Source organism: Lepisma saccharinum, chromosome 14, assembly GCF_977018435.1.
Source record: "Lepisma saccharinum chromosome 14, izLepSacc3.1, whole genome shotgun sequence".
Taxonomy (NCBI): Eukaryota; Metazoa; Arthropoda; class Insecta; order Zygentoma; family Lepismatidae; genus Lepisma; species Lepisma saccharinum.
In genome coordinates, this window is record NC_139242.1 from 70,018,236 (window position 1) to 70,036,018 (window position 17,783).

The window sequence follows — 17,783 nt, forward strand, 5'->3', positions numbered from 1 at the left end:
GACCGCCATTTAACGTGTTACTGAAGTGAAAAAGAAACGAACAAAACTTACTTCATACGTTGAAAATATAGATTATTTCTGTGAAAGAAACGAAATGGCACCTTCAAGAATCCTTAGGAATGCAGAATATGTAAGTACCAATGTGAAAAAGAAGAAAATAAAGGAATTTCAGGCGTTTCGGAGGTACTTAAGATTTAATGGAGTGGGTATGCAGTGTTTCAACCTTGTTAACCGAAAAATGGTACCAGTTTCATACATCGGAGAAACATTTCTTCAATTTTACACAAGAAAGTACTTAAGGAAATGAGTTTCTCCAAGGTTTACAACGTTCGTCGAGGTATTTTCTTTCATCGTGGAATATATTTGACCGGGAAATCATGTATTTTTCAAGAGAAATATCTCACCGACGCAAAATTGCCATCGCTTTCATTTGCTTGCCCTACGACAACTGGATGCTGCGTACCTTTGATGGTGTAAGCTCCTGGCAGTGTTTCAACCCCCCCCCCCCTTATTTTTACTATGCTTGGCTAACGTAACCTAACCTTATCGGAAATGGTTTGTGGAGTTATCGGTCAGCTACCATGCATAATGGTTTGTGTATGGTTCGTGAGGCTATCAGTCAGCTACCCAGGCTATACGTCAGCTACTCGTGCATAATGTATAATTTCCACCGGTGACGAACACGATAGTAGGTATTTTTCGGTGCAGCAGGTTGAAACACTGCATACCAACAACGTGAGTCAAGATGTGCCCGCCATATTGTGTGTTCCGGAAGCGAAGAAAGGAATAAAAAAAAGCACTCGGAATGTGAAAATTTGTGTTTGTTTTCGTGTCAAAAGCTTAGTGGCACCTTGAACTATGTTCCGCAATACAAAATTGGTAAGTACGAACCATGCAAAACACAAAATTTCTGATTTTAATGTGTATCCGATCTATGAAACTGTTACCCCAAAAAATACCTACTTTCGTGTTCATTATGTCATCACAAATCATTGATGGATAGGCCCAAAAAACCATTCACGATAACCCCACAAACCATTGACGGATAGCCCCAAAAATTATTCACGATAGCCCCACGAACCATTGACAGATAGCCCCAAAAACCATTCATGATAGCCCCAAAAACCATTCACGATAGCCCCATGAACCATTGATGGATAGCCCCAAAAACCATTCACGATTGCCCCACGGACCATTTGCGGCAAGCTTAGGTAAGCATAGTTAAAAAAAAAAAAATCTCTGGGAAAAAGAGGCACGTGTGGAATCACTGGCACGTGACTTTCGACGCTCGTGCCATCTGCAGGTACATAATGGAAGCGAGAGCATAATGTTGTCGCTTTACAGAAAATGCAAGTTCCTTACATAAAAAGTGATTATTTCTTGTTCGGCAGCATTCTATGGTGAATTTTTCAGTTTCAGCGAAAGAAAATACCTCGAAGAACTTCGACAATGCTACAGAAACTGATTTTAGTAAGTACTTTCTCCTGTAAATTTGAAGAAATCCCTTTGGGCAATATTGCATATTTACCCAAATCATAACTAACCCAACCTATTCTGGATCATTACATAAAATGAAATTTTGACATTGACATGTAGTGCAAATACGATAAGAATGCTTCATAGAAAAGAGTAAATGTGAGAAATTGGGGCCCAAGTTCCTTTTGTTTTATTGCAATTTCATCATGTTACGAATGCAATTTTTACATGGTTCGATTTCAATGTACGTCTGTTAACACATACTGCCAAGTTTTAGCGATTACTTAAGGTTTCGTTCAATCTATGCTTTCATGGTATGGTTAGGTTAGGTTTGGTACCCTTAGCATTAACACAAAGTCCCTAAATGCATTCTACTAAGGTTCCGATTTACTTCTACATTCATTCCCACCCTTCTACAATATTTACTGTCGCTTGTCGACCGAGAATATCTTGTCCATGAGAAGTGCGTAAGGTAATTTTCAAGTTGTTTTTTTCAACATAAACAACTTCCTTTCGAGTCCAAACAGTGCTCATTACTTTAACGAAGGTTCAAATTTCGTGTGACAATGATTTCCAAAATTCTACTATAATTAGTCTCTGTGCTAGGAGAAATCATAAAACAATGAGAACCGTTACCGCAAAAATCTGATAGCATAGCAGATTTCGTCCATGTACATAATAGGTCTAGGTCTGTCTTTTATGATTTGAGAAGTGGGTTAACGATACATAATAACAGTTCGCAGCTGAGTCAATGCATCAATGTGTGTATGTAGAATTAATGTATCATTTTATATGTGGAGAATCATGTCAGTTTTTATTAACTTAAAGGCATTGCTTATGTCACTAACATGACCTTTACACTTTCAACTACACCATTGGTGTATTCTCCTATGTTATCTGGTTTACCTCCAGTAAACCAACTTTTTTAATGTATTGCTGCAAAATTTGAAGTTGTCTGACTTCTGTTATTGTTTTTATTTCTGTGTAATAAATGTATACAATAAATAAGAATTGTTGCAGTAAACAGGGTCAAATTACGACTTAGGGACATACAATCATTACCGTACAAAATTCGATCCTTCCTTAATGTAATGAGCATCAGTTGGATTTCACATAAAGTTATTTAGGTTGGGAAAAAACAACTCAAAAATTATCTTACGCAAGCATGCGCGCTCCCCATGGACAAGGCATTCTCCATTGATAGAAGTGACAGTAAATATCCTAGACTAGTGGGAATGAATGTAGAAGTAATTTAGAACCCTTTCTTTTAGAATGTGTTAAGGGATATTATTTTAAAGCTAAGGGAACTATACCTGACCTGCCTAACCTAACTACGAAGGCATGTATTGAACAATCTCTTCAAAGATTTTGGCTGCAAGAAGAAAGCACACATCATACTACACGGTAAATGAACAGATTACATGAACTGATAGCGGAAACCCCTTTGTACCTCACACCTACTCTATTTTCCTTGCCTCACACGTAACCTAGGTAGGAGGGGCAGTTCATTGTTAACCCAAGACGATAGTATATGAATGGCTGTTGGCAAGTGCAGAATTATATAGAAGTGTATGCAAGTGAAAAACCAGTGTCAAGAAAACATGCAGTAAAAAATCACAAAAACTCCGCAGTATGTGTTAACAGACATAAATTGAAATCGAGCCATGTAAATATTCCCTACGTAACAAGGTGAAATTCCAATAAAACAAAAGGAACTTGGGCCATTCCCTCAATGGAAAATGCATTTTTAAACTTTTTGTAATCAAATGACAAATGCACATCATGTATGAGCTTTTACAGGAAATGAAAACAGGTTGTGGAATACACGACAGTCCTGTAATAGGAATGCCTGGGAATTCCTTCCTGTCATGTATTGCTTTCAGAATATGTATTTATTCATGTGCTTTACATTTGGTGCTGTACCAGTTATCCTTCATAATTTCATATTACATTTCTTTCAGGTAAAATGGAGAAGAACCCTCCAGCTGCCGACACATTTCGGATACTCATTGCTTCTGATATCCATTTAGGATTTGAAGAAAAGGATCCTATTCGAGGCAGGTTCATTATAATTCGAAGTTCAAGTATATATTTTTCTGTTTGAAATTTAAGTTAACAAGCAAAAGTGTGAGGCTAGCCATCTAAAACGTGGAATAGATCATGCATTATTGAATTGCAGTATGGAAGATGAAAAAGAAACGTCTGCTAATAAACATTCCTTTCTGTTAGTACGGTATGTCCCTTCTGTATTAAAAGCATCTCTCTTTAATGGTTGAAATACAAAGGAGGGTCTTCCTATCGGCATAGTGTTAACATTGGAGCAAAGTGTGGTTTCCAAGTTGGGCATGTTTTATGCCATTTCATAGATGCAGAGTTGGGTAGCAGGGAGCAAGTCCTGACAACAATTAACAATCATCTCACAATCCATGCTTTTCACACTGCACATTAAACTTTGCTGAAGGGTCAGACAAATTAACAAAGATATCTATTATATTCATTATCATATATCATCAATAACTATGAACACTGTTACATAGCGTATTTACAATTACATAAATGTTGTTCATAACTTTAATCAGAAGCCATCTCTTTGTGCATTATACTCTTGAAGCTATTCTGCTCCTGGCCCCTGGCCCCCGTGTTGGCTCTAGTAGACGTCTGTGTTGCCCGCAGGTAGCATGTGAAATCCTTGTGGCCTGAAGTAGCAATTGCTACCTCACAACACCCAGGCACTTTGCTTGGACGTTGAGCATTCCTGGAGGCCCCCCATTGTCACCTTGAAGTCAAGGGTCCAGGGTTTGATACCCAGTGGAGGCACATTGCGCAGTGGTTTCAATCCCACTGTAGCTGGTCCCCATGGCAAAGTAGTTAGCTACGACAGCAGGCGTCACAGGTTCGAATCCCAGCCTGGGCATGGATGTTTGTGGGTGTCCATTCAATTTCATCATGTCATCACTCATCTTCGCAAATTAGCCAAAGCTGGCACAAAAAGCAAAGTAAAATAAAGCAAATCAACCAATCCCACTTTCAACTGTAGGTCCAGTACGAATTTGCCTATCTGTGCACAAAGAGACAAAGATGGGGAAGGAAATGGAAGAGAGTGATCTGCAGAATAAAAAAAATGTTGAAAATTTACGTATTGTGAAGAGTTTATTTACCATTTGATGTGAAAGTTCACTCTTGAAAGAATGACTACTGTGCTAACATGGACAATTGCAAAGAATTGTATCATATATGATTCAAGTAGTTATTTTCCTGGCCGTGCAATCTAAGGCATCAGGCTTTGGGCTCAGGCTATGGGATGCATGTAAGTTTGAGTCTCCTGGGGTAAATGTAACAACTTTTCTCCTGAGATTTCGGCCAGTGTATGGAACCGGTGAGCACTCACCATCATGAGGAAATTTGAGAGAGTAGTGTAACCTGGTCATGCCAACCTACAACAATGACGGGGCTTCGTCTTGCTGACTACATGTCACGCCATAACTGGTTGGATGGTCTCAACTACGTTGAAACCCCCATTTTTTCTTCAAAAATTTTATAATTTTTACTTTACTTCCCCCATGCCGAATGTGCGTACATTTTATATAGTCCGAATCTATGGTTCATTCCGAGTAAAACGATATATCATTTGTCTGTCTATGGCAATTAGCATCTGATCTACAATCATTTATATAAAAATTGGCTCAAGCGGCAAGGGGGTTACATGCCAAAGAGTCTCGGGTGGCTAAAGTTTAAGCCTTGTTTCCATGATAACCAAAAACTCAATATGCTGACCAAGGCAGAATTTATTTTATTTTGAAACATAAACTAAACATTACGTTTCAACCTTCTAGCAAGGTCTTCTTCAGACTCTGTAAAAAAAACAAAAAAAAAAAACATTTTTTTTGTATTCGCTACAGAGTCTGAAGAAGACCTTGCTAGAAGGTTGAAACGTAATGTTTAGTTTATGTTTTAAAATAAAATAAATTCTGCCGTGGTTAGCAAATTGAGTTTTTGGTTATAAACAGAGTTAGGATTTTTAGGGGAAAATTTCATTGGGAAAAAGCAAGGGAAAAGGTGCTAAAATAAGACTCAAAAAGGGGCAAAAAAGGTGCTGATTGTGGCAAAAAAAGGTGCTGATAATTATACTACTTATTAAAACTTTCCCTCCTATTTTATTAGTCTAAGCTATTCACTCGAAGCTGTGTACACATCACACACATAGGTTGTGTTACAGTTATTCACCAGAGTCGGGGAAAAACACAAAGCTGTTGTACCTTACAACATTAAGCATTTCTAAATTTTTACAAGTGAGTTTGTTTCTTTTCGGAGATAAAATGTCTTTATATAAGCTGAAGCTTCTCTCTACATCCACAGAAACAAGTGGGGCAAACTTAGTATTCACTCGGAATGGCAACTCTGTGGAAGTGGCAAATTGCACAACATCCGGATTCTTGTCAAGACTGGCCTCAAGTTTGTCTCTGGCAAAACCATCTAACTGTCCCCTCACAGTAGTAAAGATATCCTTTTTCCTTTTCGATGCCTTGTTCTTCTAAGCTTTTGATGGCTGTCGACAGGTACTTGTAGGAATGTACACAAAATAGTTATTTTTGCAAATCATCTATATTGTCTGGGAGGAGAAGTCGCTGTGCCTTGGAAATTGCACCTGCGTCGGTTGAATCCAGGGAAAGCACAAACTCCTTAATTTTTTCAAAATTTTCACACAGAAATGCAGCACACTCAATCCATGATCCCCAGCGAGTAATGATGGGGAAATGTGGCAGGGGCAGGGGCAGGCAGATAGTTTCTCTGTAGGCAAGAATGCGACTCGGGGCCTTAAGGAGTATTTTCTTCAGATCAGATATGAACTCATTTACAATGTTGTATTCGTTCCTAATAGATTCAGAAACCCTGTGAAGGGCATGAGCCAAACAGGTTACATGCTTTAACTTAGGGAACAACGGCTTCAATTGGTTAAATGCCGAAAGCATGTAGGGAGCCTGGTCAGTAACTACAACTACTACTTTTTCGAACTGAATTTCACCGGGCCATAGTTTTTGACAGAAATCCATAAATGACTGCATCACTGTAGTGGCACTGGTTTTCTGCAACTCATACATGTTTAGTAACATGTGCTTAACTTCCTCACCTGTCAGAGGAAAAACCAAAATGTTCAAAACATATCGTTGCATTGAGTCTGTCGTCTCATCCAGAATGACACCTATATCGCAATCTGACACTTTCACCTTAATTTTACAAACATTTTCTTCATACACAGGTTCAATATAGTTTTTCCTTAACGTACTCTCATCGGGCACTGACAACCGTATGTACTTTTCAAGGAACCTCTTCAAGGCCGGACGGTTCACCTTGTTGAGTGGAATCCCCGCCTGTGTAAAAGATGTACACAAGTCAACATTAAATTCCTTTAAATTTTGGTTCTTAGAAGAACACTGCTCAAATGCATTGCGTAAGAGAGGCTGCCGAGATTTACTTCCTTGCAGATTCTTGTTCTTTTGATGCTTAGAGCTGGAAATATGTTGCTGGATGCAATCTCTCTGGTGTTTTTCATCTAATGTGATTCCCGTATCACAAATCGTGCATCAAATAACAGTTCCATCACTTTCTATGAACTCGTGCTTAAATTCTTGAGCCAGACTGAGAAATCGGGATCTGGGCACTTTCGGCATGGTAAAGTACATGCACTAACAGGATCTAACAGAGTGAAAAAGCAGGTAAGGAACTTACATCCACAAACAATATTTGTCCACTGCGCACACATGAAACGTAAAACCCACCACTTCAGAAACACATTGTTGCTTCACTGCTTCCAAGACCAAGCTGCGTTTCCTACTTCCTTATACCTTAAAAAAAATAATGGCGATCTGGTGCATATCAGTAGCGGTCTTTCCATTGTTGGTTTCAAATAGGCAACAATCAAGCACAGTTTAAATACATTCAATTTCAGTTAACAATGTGAAAACATCTTAAAGAGAAAAGTGTCGCGAAAAAAGAAAATAAAAATTCAATGATTTGCTGAGGAAATATATTTAACACCAGTAAAAGGACACAAAAAGGGGAGGAAAAGCGATTAAGAACACACAAAAAGGGGAAAATAGATAAATGTCCCAGAAAAGGGAGGGAAGGGGAAAGGTTATCAAAAAAGGGCAAAAAAGGTGTTGGAAAATTAGCTCCATTCTCACGTTGAGGCAACATTTCTCACACTAAGTCCTTCCAGAGAGGTCTCACTTTCACTACGAAAAAAAAGTGCGCACCTAAAAATCCTAACTGGTTATAAATATGTTCAAATATAATAAATATACACAGGAAACAGTAAATTTATGATGTAAGAATTTTATTTACAAAGCTAGAAAATAATATTATTTTCAGTGCTAATTTCATTTTTCATATTAGTCAATACAAATTAAGAGTTACTGCAACCACACCCTATGCAGCATTTTGTAATGATATGTATATTTTTAGTGTTTTATCATTTTTTATTAAATAAAGACCTGACAATTCATAGATGTTGGAATATTGTTAATAGTAATTTCATTAAAATGGCATTTCACAATAATCTTGTTCATTTTGTATTTGCAGGAGAAGATAGCTTCAATACTTTTGAAGAAATTTTGAACCTTGGGAGGGAAAATGATGTTGATCTTATTTTGTTGGGAGGTGACTTGTTCCACGACAACAAACCTTCAGCAAAATCTTTGCACAAATGCCTCGCTCTCTTTCGCAGATACTGCATGGGTGACAGGTATCTACTATTACTTCACATTCATCCATAATAAAAATACCGTATTTACTCATGTATAATGCACACTTTATCCCCAAATTTTTGCACCCATAAACTTTGGTGCGTATTATGCATGGAATATTTTTTCATGTTTACGGAACCCTATCATGTTATATATCGTTGTAAAGCTTGAACTCTGTACTTTCCGAATATGGCAACAGTATTCCATTCAAGATGGTGACACTAATGTGAAATCAGTTGAAATAAACTCATCACAAAATGAAGGAACGTTCTGATTTTTGTGGTACTTTGGATGAAAGAAAAGATAAAGAGAAAGAGAATTAAAATGTATTACTGGCCAAATAATATGACATATATGGATTGTGTAAATGCTTTAATGAAAGAAATTTTGTTCTGCTAGCTGCTAGTTTGACGGTCCTGAATGGGCCTCTTATAAATGTTACGTTAGTTGTGGAAAAAGTATATATTTTGAAGGGTTTTTTTTTTTTCACTTTGTAATATAATGTTCTGCAACACAAGAAATGCAGTGCCATTCTGGCAGACTTCGAGCATTCACCTCCCATCGCGTGGGATGTATATCAGCGGTATTTGTTGGGTGAGAAATAACATAAAATAACTTCTTGAGTACTTCAAATCCAAAACGTAATTTTGATCTCCCTTTCTACTATTACAGAATAAATAAGGTGGTTAAAGAAAGCTTTGGGATGCTACACAGTGGAGGGAGAGGGGGAGGAGGTAGCTTGGGTTGGTGACTTACTGTTTACACAAGAGTGTAGTCTCCTCTTGGTCCACATAGCAACAGGTGACTCAATGAATAGGTATGATGTTACTAGCTCTTGATTGGCATAGCAATAGCTTTACGACCTACAACTAAGAAAGCCATTTCTTGAACCTGGATTATACTGCGCATTATACAAGAGATAAAATTTTTTTGTCACTTTCCCCATCAAAAACCAAGGTGCGCATTATACATGCACGCACATTATACATGTGTAAGTACGGTAAATAGTAATTTAGCTGCTCCCTCAAGGCCTCCCTGATGGCAAAGTGGTAGCGTCGTTGCCTAGCAAGGGGTCCTAGGTTCGATACCCAGTGAAGGCACATAGTGGTTCAGATCCCACTTTAAACTGTAGGTCCAGTCCCGATTAGCTTTACTGTGCATAAAGTAGACTTAAAACAACACCAAATAACAAACCAACCAGCTGCACCCTCAGTACAGAGAAGAAACCATCTAGACTGCATGTTCTGGACATGATCTATACTTTTTCTATACTGAATATCTGTCCTAGCCAGTGTTTCCCAAACTGTGCTCCGATAAGCAATTGGAAAGGAAAATAAATGTGAAAAGATGTCAACATTGTGAAGAGAGATATTTTTAAGCATCCCATTAATCTGAAAACCTTCATGGTCCACAATATCCCATCACCCAACAACAAACACTCTCCCATTCACAAATGCAACCACCTCAGGTGCAAAACCTGTCCCATACTCATCATCCTACCCTTCTCCAGATTCACACTGCCTCAGGCAAATTTAGCCTCCATCCAAAAGGAACCTGCAACACTTCAAACCTCATCTTCATATATCCTCACCTGCAACATCTATGATGGCTTTTAGGCTTTTACGTGAGGAAAACATCCACAACCCTCACTGAGTTTCAGGATCAACAACCACCATGTTCCTCCAACCAAAACTTAGACTTCACTGTTGCCATACCAACAGTCACAATACCCCTTTCACTGACTGCTTTTGACTCTGCCAGTTTTACCCCAGTCCATCAACACCTCAGTATGAAAACACTGGGAGGGAGACTATATATCTGCCATGAGTACCAACCACACCCCATGAAGTAGCTTTCCTCATATCATCCACCCTTCTCACACATTTTGACAAGCCTGATAAGAGAACCAGATTTTTCCATGCCAACTTTATCTTCTCTCTGGATCTGACAATCGTGTAGATCCATCACTTAGTTCTATTGAGGCTATCTTTTACCTATGTCTAAAGGTGCAGTTTAGAAAATTAAAAGTGCCTTCACATTTTTTTTTTTTTTTTGGATTAGTCCATCTTTCTCAATTTTTCTTGTTACGTGGTAGTGGTGGCAATAGTTAAATGTTCATAATTACTAAAGTATGCAACACTGTTGTAAGTTACTAGAGTCGAAGAGATATATGAAAGCGGCTGACCTTGAACAAGCCTCGATGCGCAGTAGCAAAAGGAGGAGGGAGGTACAGACTGCCATGTAAAACGTGCGTTGTCGTTCTTTTGTTTTTCGAGCAGTAAGAATCGGTGTGGTGTTCGTTGTGACTGTTCATGTTTCTTCAGTGTGATCACAAGAATTTGTTAACATACGTGTGTAAGATGGCTACAGAAACACCTAAGTGTCGTGTGCTACACAAACAAGCACGAAATATGGTGTACAAAGTGTATCAGTTCTTCCAAAGTGAATCTCGCAGTGCAGACAGTGCCTCGTGTTGCCAAATGTCAGGAGCGTATAGGGGCTGCATGTGGGATAGGTCTGCGTACAGTTCAGACAATTGTGAAAGAAGCCAGGTTGCAGATTGGTGATACAGGGTCGGTTCTTTTTTGCTTGCCTGGCAAACGTCGTAATCGGCGAAAGAATGTTACGCACTTGGATGATTTTGATAAAGGGGTTTTGCGTAATATTATATTTGATATGTATTCAAATGGCGAATTTCCTACTGCAGTGAAACGTAGGGCTAAATTGAAGGAAGCTATCGGGTTTGCACGCAGTACGTTGTCAGTGTTAAAAAATTTTGAAGAATATGTGTTCAGATATTGGAAATTTTTAATGGAGAGGGGTGATATTGTAGCTGCAAGAGTGATCTTCCTCAGAACCATGCACGAAATCAGGAAAGCTGCTACTGCAAATATATCTACTATTTTCTTTTCAGTTCATATTATGCATGCCAGGCAGTTGTTTTGTTATTGCGAGTCCCACAAGACCGGTGCTTGGTATCTGCAGCGAACAAAGTTGCATTTGCCACGCCGCGAAAGAATGAATCAAGTTCTTCTCTCGTTTTCTCAGTAACCAAATAACATATCGCTGTAAATATTATACGAACTTAAAATTTTGGAGGGTTTTTTGTAACTATCTCACTGGAAGTTAATTCAAATCTCATTTAATAAAAATCGGCTCACAAGAGAACTTTTTCTCTACACAATAGTAGTCAATAAAATATTTTCATTTTTTTCACTTACTTTCAAGATTCTACATGTTTAATTTAAAGCACAATAGTATTGTCTAAAGCTTTCTGGTAATAGTCCTGCAGGATTGGTATCGATTGTTGCAATAATAGCCGTGCAGCGGCAATTTACAATTGTTTGAATGTACGCCGTTGTTTTTTAGTTTGTAAGAGCTGGCGAGAACCCCAAACGATGAGTAGGTGGCAACAGCGGAAATGTATCTCCCTGTCTCTCTGCGCAGAGTTGTCAAGGTCAGCCGCTTTCATATCGCTCTTCGACTCTAATAGAGTTGAAATTTGTAAGAATGCTGTTAATAGGAAATACAATACCTGCAATTTCCTATCAAATAATTTTACATTATTGTAAGTGAATTGATAGCATTTAATTAATTTTACAAATGCACAACATTAATATAGTATTACAAACTTGATGGATTTGTTTGAAAGTTGGTTTGAAATAAATTGCAATTTAAATCACTTTTGGTGAAAGCACATTTATTAATTTAATTATTTTTTTCAGCTCTAAGAGAGAAAAAAAAGGGAAACAAAATATATGTACTGATGGGGTGAATGAAGCTCTTGCAAAAGGAAATGTAATATGTAAAAACATTTAATTTTCTCTTGATTTAAAATTCAAGTATTTTTTGTAGAATAATATACAAAATACTAATCGTGTTTAACCATAAATAGTGTATTTAAGCTGTAAATAAACATGGCAGCTGATATTTTGCAAACTATCATTAAAAAATTTCCAAAATTCAGCTACTAGGACTAAAAATTATTTTAAGTTACAAAGATATAGCACATCCAGAATGTTTTTTTTTTCTACTGAAAGAAAAGTTACTGAAATTATTGTAGTTTCACTAACACACTCAACAAACATTTCCACAGTACGTTCATATATATTAAGCATCAGAAACAAAAAGAGGAATATTTACATATAATTTTATTTGCTTTAATCAAACTGTTCAAATATTTTACAGGGCCATTTACCAGAAAGATCCTTTCTATATAAAAAAATATATCCATATGTAGGGTGCCAAAATATATACAAGTAATTTTAAGCATGTTGCTTTAAATTTTTTAAAAAAATTGATTTAAATAGAAAAATCATTAAAAATATTTTTTTTAAAATGGTTTTCGAAGCTGTTTGGTTGTGTTGTTGTTTTAGGTCCACTTTATACACAGATAGGCTAATTGGGACTGGACCTACAGTTTAAAGTGGGATCTGAATCACTGTGCTATGACCTATTACAAACTTGAATTCTTTCTGGTAAAATATCGTTTCAATAATTTTTTTAATGTTTTTTTTGTGTGTGTGTTTTCCACATAGGCCAATTTCTGTGGAGTTCATGAGTGATCCCACAGACAACTTCAGGCATTGTGAATTCCCTGTTGTCAACTATGAGGACCCAAACTTGAATATTAGCACGCCCATATTCTCCATACATGGAAATCATGATGATCCCAGTGGTAAGAATAGTCACTTAAATTTAATACATGTTTGACTTGAAAGATTGTGTATTGTTAAGTTTGTCTAAGTTTTTCAATACATAATAGTATGCATGCTAATTCTTGCACCATCACATGACAAATTGGATTTGTGACACACACTAACTTGTCCTGTTGTGGCTTATGCAATATGGCTGTACATTACAAATTATGCATGCAAAGTATGTCTATAGAGTATGTTTAAAATCAAAGCCTGGTTTTGCGCAGAGGATGTTCAAGAAGTACCTCTTTGACTTAATCTTTGACCATCTGTGTTATATGAAACTGGACACACGCGTGCTCTTTCATTCCATATTGCAGTTCTACTTTTTTTTTCTTAGTTGTGAATTTGAACAACAGAGTTTCAGGAAAAAGTTAAACTTACTAGTGGGGACTTTGATTTTTTTTTTTTTTTTTTTTTTTTTTTTTTTTTTTTTTTTTTGCACGAGCAATAACACTGAAAAATATTAATTGCTGCAACAAAGTGTTTACGTATGAGCAGTGACAAGTTCTGAACATATGAAATATGAATTTTTATATCAACAATAGAATGACAATACTTCAACATTAACATAAAGGAACCATTTGTAGCTCAAGAAGCGTATTCCAATGGACCTTTCGATCAACTGAAACCAAAGTGACAAGGAAGGAGGGTGGAATGTGCAGCATGGTCATGTCCTGGAAACACCAGTTTCAGTCAGCTCTAGGGAAGGGACACTGCCATCTGGAAAATGTCAAACTGACCTCTTGCCCTCCTTCCAGGGAGCACATTCCGCCCACAGTGTCGACAGTTCATCATTTGAATACCTAATATATATTTATTAAATACGTTACAGATTTGTAAATTCAATTATTCAACCCCTGAGTCAATGAAATTTACATTTTGTTGCATTTTCCTTTCGATTCTTTCATGTGAAAAATGTACGATAAAAGTGCAGGTTTAACTCCTTGTAGTGAATTCTGTTACTATGGTTAGCAACACTATTTTTCTGTAACTTGGTCGAGAGGAATGCTTTTGGAGTGGTAGAGAAGAGAACAGTCAAATGCTTTAGGCCTTAGGTCAGTCTCAGTGTAGCATCTGAGTTTGTGTGTTGTCGTTCTGTTTAGTGTAACAATGTCTGAAACTTTACTGGAAAACTGTCTTAACTGTCATTTTCTTAAGAAAATGAAACGGATCAGAAAGAAACCGAAAGTGGTGAGTAGAAAAGCAGTGACACTATATGTAGGTATAATTTCTTCTAACGGATATTCATAAAGTACCATTTTAAAAAATATACTGATTGAGTATTCGATATAAAACGGCAAGTTTCAAGAATCACCTAAGTGATTCATTCACGTCTATAGTTGATGTATGGAACCATTTTTGTGGCTCTAAGAGTTCTTACCTGTGTAAAAGAAATTATATATTAGAAAGAGAGTTGTAAAAAGGGGAGGGTCCACTTGGGGTGCTTGCCTGGGCACTAAGGACAAATGTGGTGCCGTACACGCAAAACAGATAAAAATAGAAAAGTGTTAAAGTGTCCTGTGAAATTACTGGCACCCTATTAAATGAAAGTTATTGCCAGTTTGCAAAGATAGAGATTTAGTAAAAATTGTCTTCCTCTTTTTATCTAGTCTGGTCCCTGACATAATAACATATTTAATTTTATCCAACTTTTCAGAGAAAGTAAAAGAAGTATAAGGAATTCAACATAAAAATAAATTTAATTTACATTAAGTCCCAAATTTATATCTGACCATAGGTGCACCAGCAGGGGCACGACGGCGCTTGCCACTGCTTGTTGGAAAATGTGGAGAGAAAAAAAATGTTTGGTTCATTGTGCTCTTTGTTTTGGAAAGTGAAAGAAATGCTATTCAGTTTTTAAATATTTAAATATAAAGCATTACCTCAATTTAGAAATCAAAATTCCTTGCCTTCACTTTGCAGCTAGCATGCCATGTGTTTATTTGCACATGTTATTTAGTTTTCTTTTAAGGCAAAGAGGCACATGACTCCTAATTCCCTAGAGTCTCTTGTTCAGTATTTGAAAGATAAACTCTCAACAGCACCAAGTGTATTTTCCAAAGTTTTGTAAGGGTATAAGACTTCAATATGAAATTCCTTGACCAATTTTGTTCAAAAGAAATACCAGACATCTATCAAACTTGCATCTCAACTTCCCACTATATTTTAAAGTCTTTATGGCCATGCTCTAAATATATAGTTTCATTACTTTACCTAGGTATTTCAGTTTGTGAATCACTGTTTAAACAGAGATTTGTAAACACCAGCAGAATTTGGAACTCACTTGCAACATAGAACCACAGACCTTTGATAGAGCTATTAAAATTATATATATGCATATTTTCTAACTGAAGCTAGTACAAGGGGGGGGGGGGGGGCAGAGGGCATGTGCTGAAGTAAAGAGGATGCCGAAGGAGCAAAGCAAGATTGTAAAGAGTAAACATCGTGGGATACTGTCGCTATGTTTAATTAATAATATGCATAATCAGTTTGCAAAGAAATAGTTCTAAAAATGTTCTTGGTCGCTTCACTCTCAGTGTGGTAATTTATTTTAATAGTCATATTATATCTGAATTCTAAAAAATATTTAAAAAATACTAAACTTATTTTACTTACGATTAGTGAGTATGTAAAAATTTCCAAGCAACGTTTCAGGAATCAACTGTTCCCTTCATCAGGTTCCTTCTTGCCTAGCGAGATCGCCTCATCGCCACATCAAATTGAATTAAAAACATATGGTACAAAAGGAATCCTAAAAGATTGCCCAATCCTGTTAAAACTTCCATACCTACTACCATCCCTCGGTAAAACCTGTTGGTAGTGGGTATGGAAGTTTTTACAGGATTGGGCAATCTTTTAGGATTCCTTTTGTACCATAGTTATTCCTATATCCTTTTATCCTTGTTTTTAATTCAATTTGACGTCGCCATGAGGCGATCTCGCTATGCAAGAAGGAACCTGATGAAGGGAACAGTTGATTCTTGAAACGTTGTTTGGAAATTTTTACATACTCACTAACCGTAAGTAAAATAAGTTCAGTATTATTTGTATATCTGTATTATTACTACTACTTCAGACAGGCAAGTGCGTACACACCCATGCAATGCATTCTCACTGATATTTCATTTGGACACCCCCAAGATGAACTCCTGAGTTACACCTACGGCAAGAACGATACAAATGCAGTTAAAAAAAATATTGCTCAAGTGTTCCTAATTTCTTTAGAAGTAGCTTAGAAATTGCATGAAATGATTCCTGATAATGTTATGTTGAAATTTTGTGTTTTTTAATGTCATCTCTTGTGTTTTGTCTAACGATTGATTAAATCAAGTACTAAATATTATCGGAAACCAATACTCAAAACGTTAAACTGAAATGTTTCCATTATCAAAAAATCTATTTTCCATCTTTTCCTGCACTTGACATCTTTTCTCTTCTGAAATGTTACGTGGAGGGAAGGGAGGAGCAGGGGTTAATCTATGGAAACATCTATGAACAAATTGAATTAGGCAAACATTTTTAAAATGGTCCAAAACATGCACTTAACTTCCCCAAACTTACACCCCCCCAAAACTTTTCAACCCTCCCCCCCCCAAGGAAAAATCCTGGATAAACCCCTGAACTTGAATTTGGCATAAAATTTAACTTGGAAAAAAATGACTTAGGTCTGAAGGTTGAGAGGTCTTTCTTTGCACAGCAACATCTATGGTGCAAGTAGGAGTACGGAAACAAACATGCAGTTGTGGCCTTTTTTGCTTAAAAAAATAAAGTGTACCATATTTACACATGTATGACGTTAACACTTACCAAAATTTTATCCAAAAGAAAACATGTCTGCAAGTTAAACGCTGGTCTTCCTCTTGGAAGTCAGACATGCTGATGACTGGATCACAATGGCTTCTCTGTTTGTAGTAGGGCTAAATTTGGATGAAACTCTATGTACATAGACAAAAAAATCGGGATGATTTAAGATTAGGACTTATTGGCCATCCTAGTCTAGGTCATTATTTCATGATCTTCAAATATTTGTGCGAGTTCTCAAGTATTTTGTGTCTTGTATTTCTTCTTCATGTTTCAATACTGAGAATGTTTTAATAATTACATGTAGCGCAATAGTGGAATGTTACTGATTCCATATTTTTTATTTTATTTTACTTCAGGTGCAGGGCGCTTGTCAGCAATTGATTTGCTGAGTGTATCAGGTTTCATGAATTACTTTGGCAAGTGGACAGATTTGACAAACATCAATGTTTCACCAATTCTCTTAAGAAAAGGCTGCTCCCGATTGGCTCTCTATGGCCTTAGCTACATAAAAGATGAGAGACTGTTTCGGCTGTTTGGAGAGAAGAAGGTAAATCATAGCATGTACTAAGTAAATGTGTGTTTGTTTTTGTAGTTTTGTGATATTTTCAGATATCCATTTCTCCAACTTAAAATTCCTTGTTCTTTCTTCTTCACAACATTAATTTTATTGCTTATCTTCCAGTTCAGTTAGGGTGTTTTTGTCATGTCCGTTTGTTTATTATTATTGGTTGGTTGGTACTTATGTATGCTTTTTTGAAAGTCTAACTTAGAGCCCTTTTTTCCCAGTTAAAAAAAGTTTGTAGAGGGTACTTTTTTACTTTGTGTTACACCACACGTGTTTTCACCATGTCACTGCATATAACATATACTTAACAACATGAGAGTTTTGAGAAATCAAGAAAAGCAGCGCCATTCTGGCAGGATTCGATCTCATTCCTCCTGACATGGGATGCATATCTTCCAGGATGTTGAGAATCCATAACGTAATTATGTAGTTGCTGCTCCACTTCTGAAAAGCCCGCTTCTTTGATGGAGCTGCCTCGCCATGTCTAATTTTCAA

General features: G+C 36.8%; 1 protein-coding gene across 4 annotated transcripts in view; it reads left to right on the forward strand.

Annotated features, from left to right (window-relative positions):
• mre11 (double strand break repair nuclease mre11) overlaps window positions 1-17,783 on the forward strand; it is a 55,367-nt gene that overhangs the window by 3,599 nt on the left and 33,985 nt on the right. For all 4 annotated transcript variants that reach the window (XM_083135872.1, XM_083135869.1, XM_083135870.1 and 1 more), the window contains exons 2-5: window positions 3,438-3,533; window positions 8,056-8,218; window positions 12,758-12,897; window positions 17,080-17,270. In XM_083135872.1, the coding sequence (XP_082991998.1) occupies window positions 3,443-3,533; window positions 8,056-8,218; window positions 12,758-12,897; window positions 17,080-17,270 (585 nt within the window). In that variant the 5' untranslated portion in view covers window positions 3,438-3,442. The remainder of the gene's footprint in view (window positions 1-3,437; window positions 3,534-8,055; window positions 8,219-12,757; window positions 12,898-17,079; window positions 17,271-17,783) is intronic.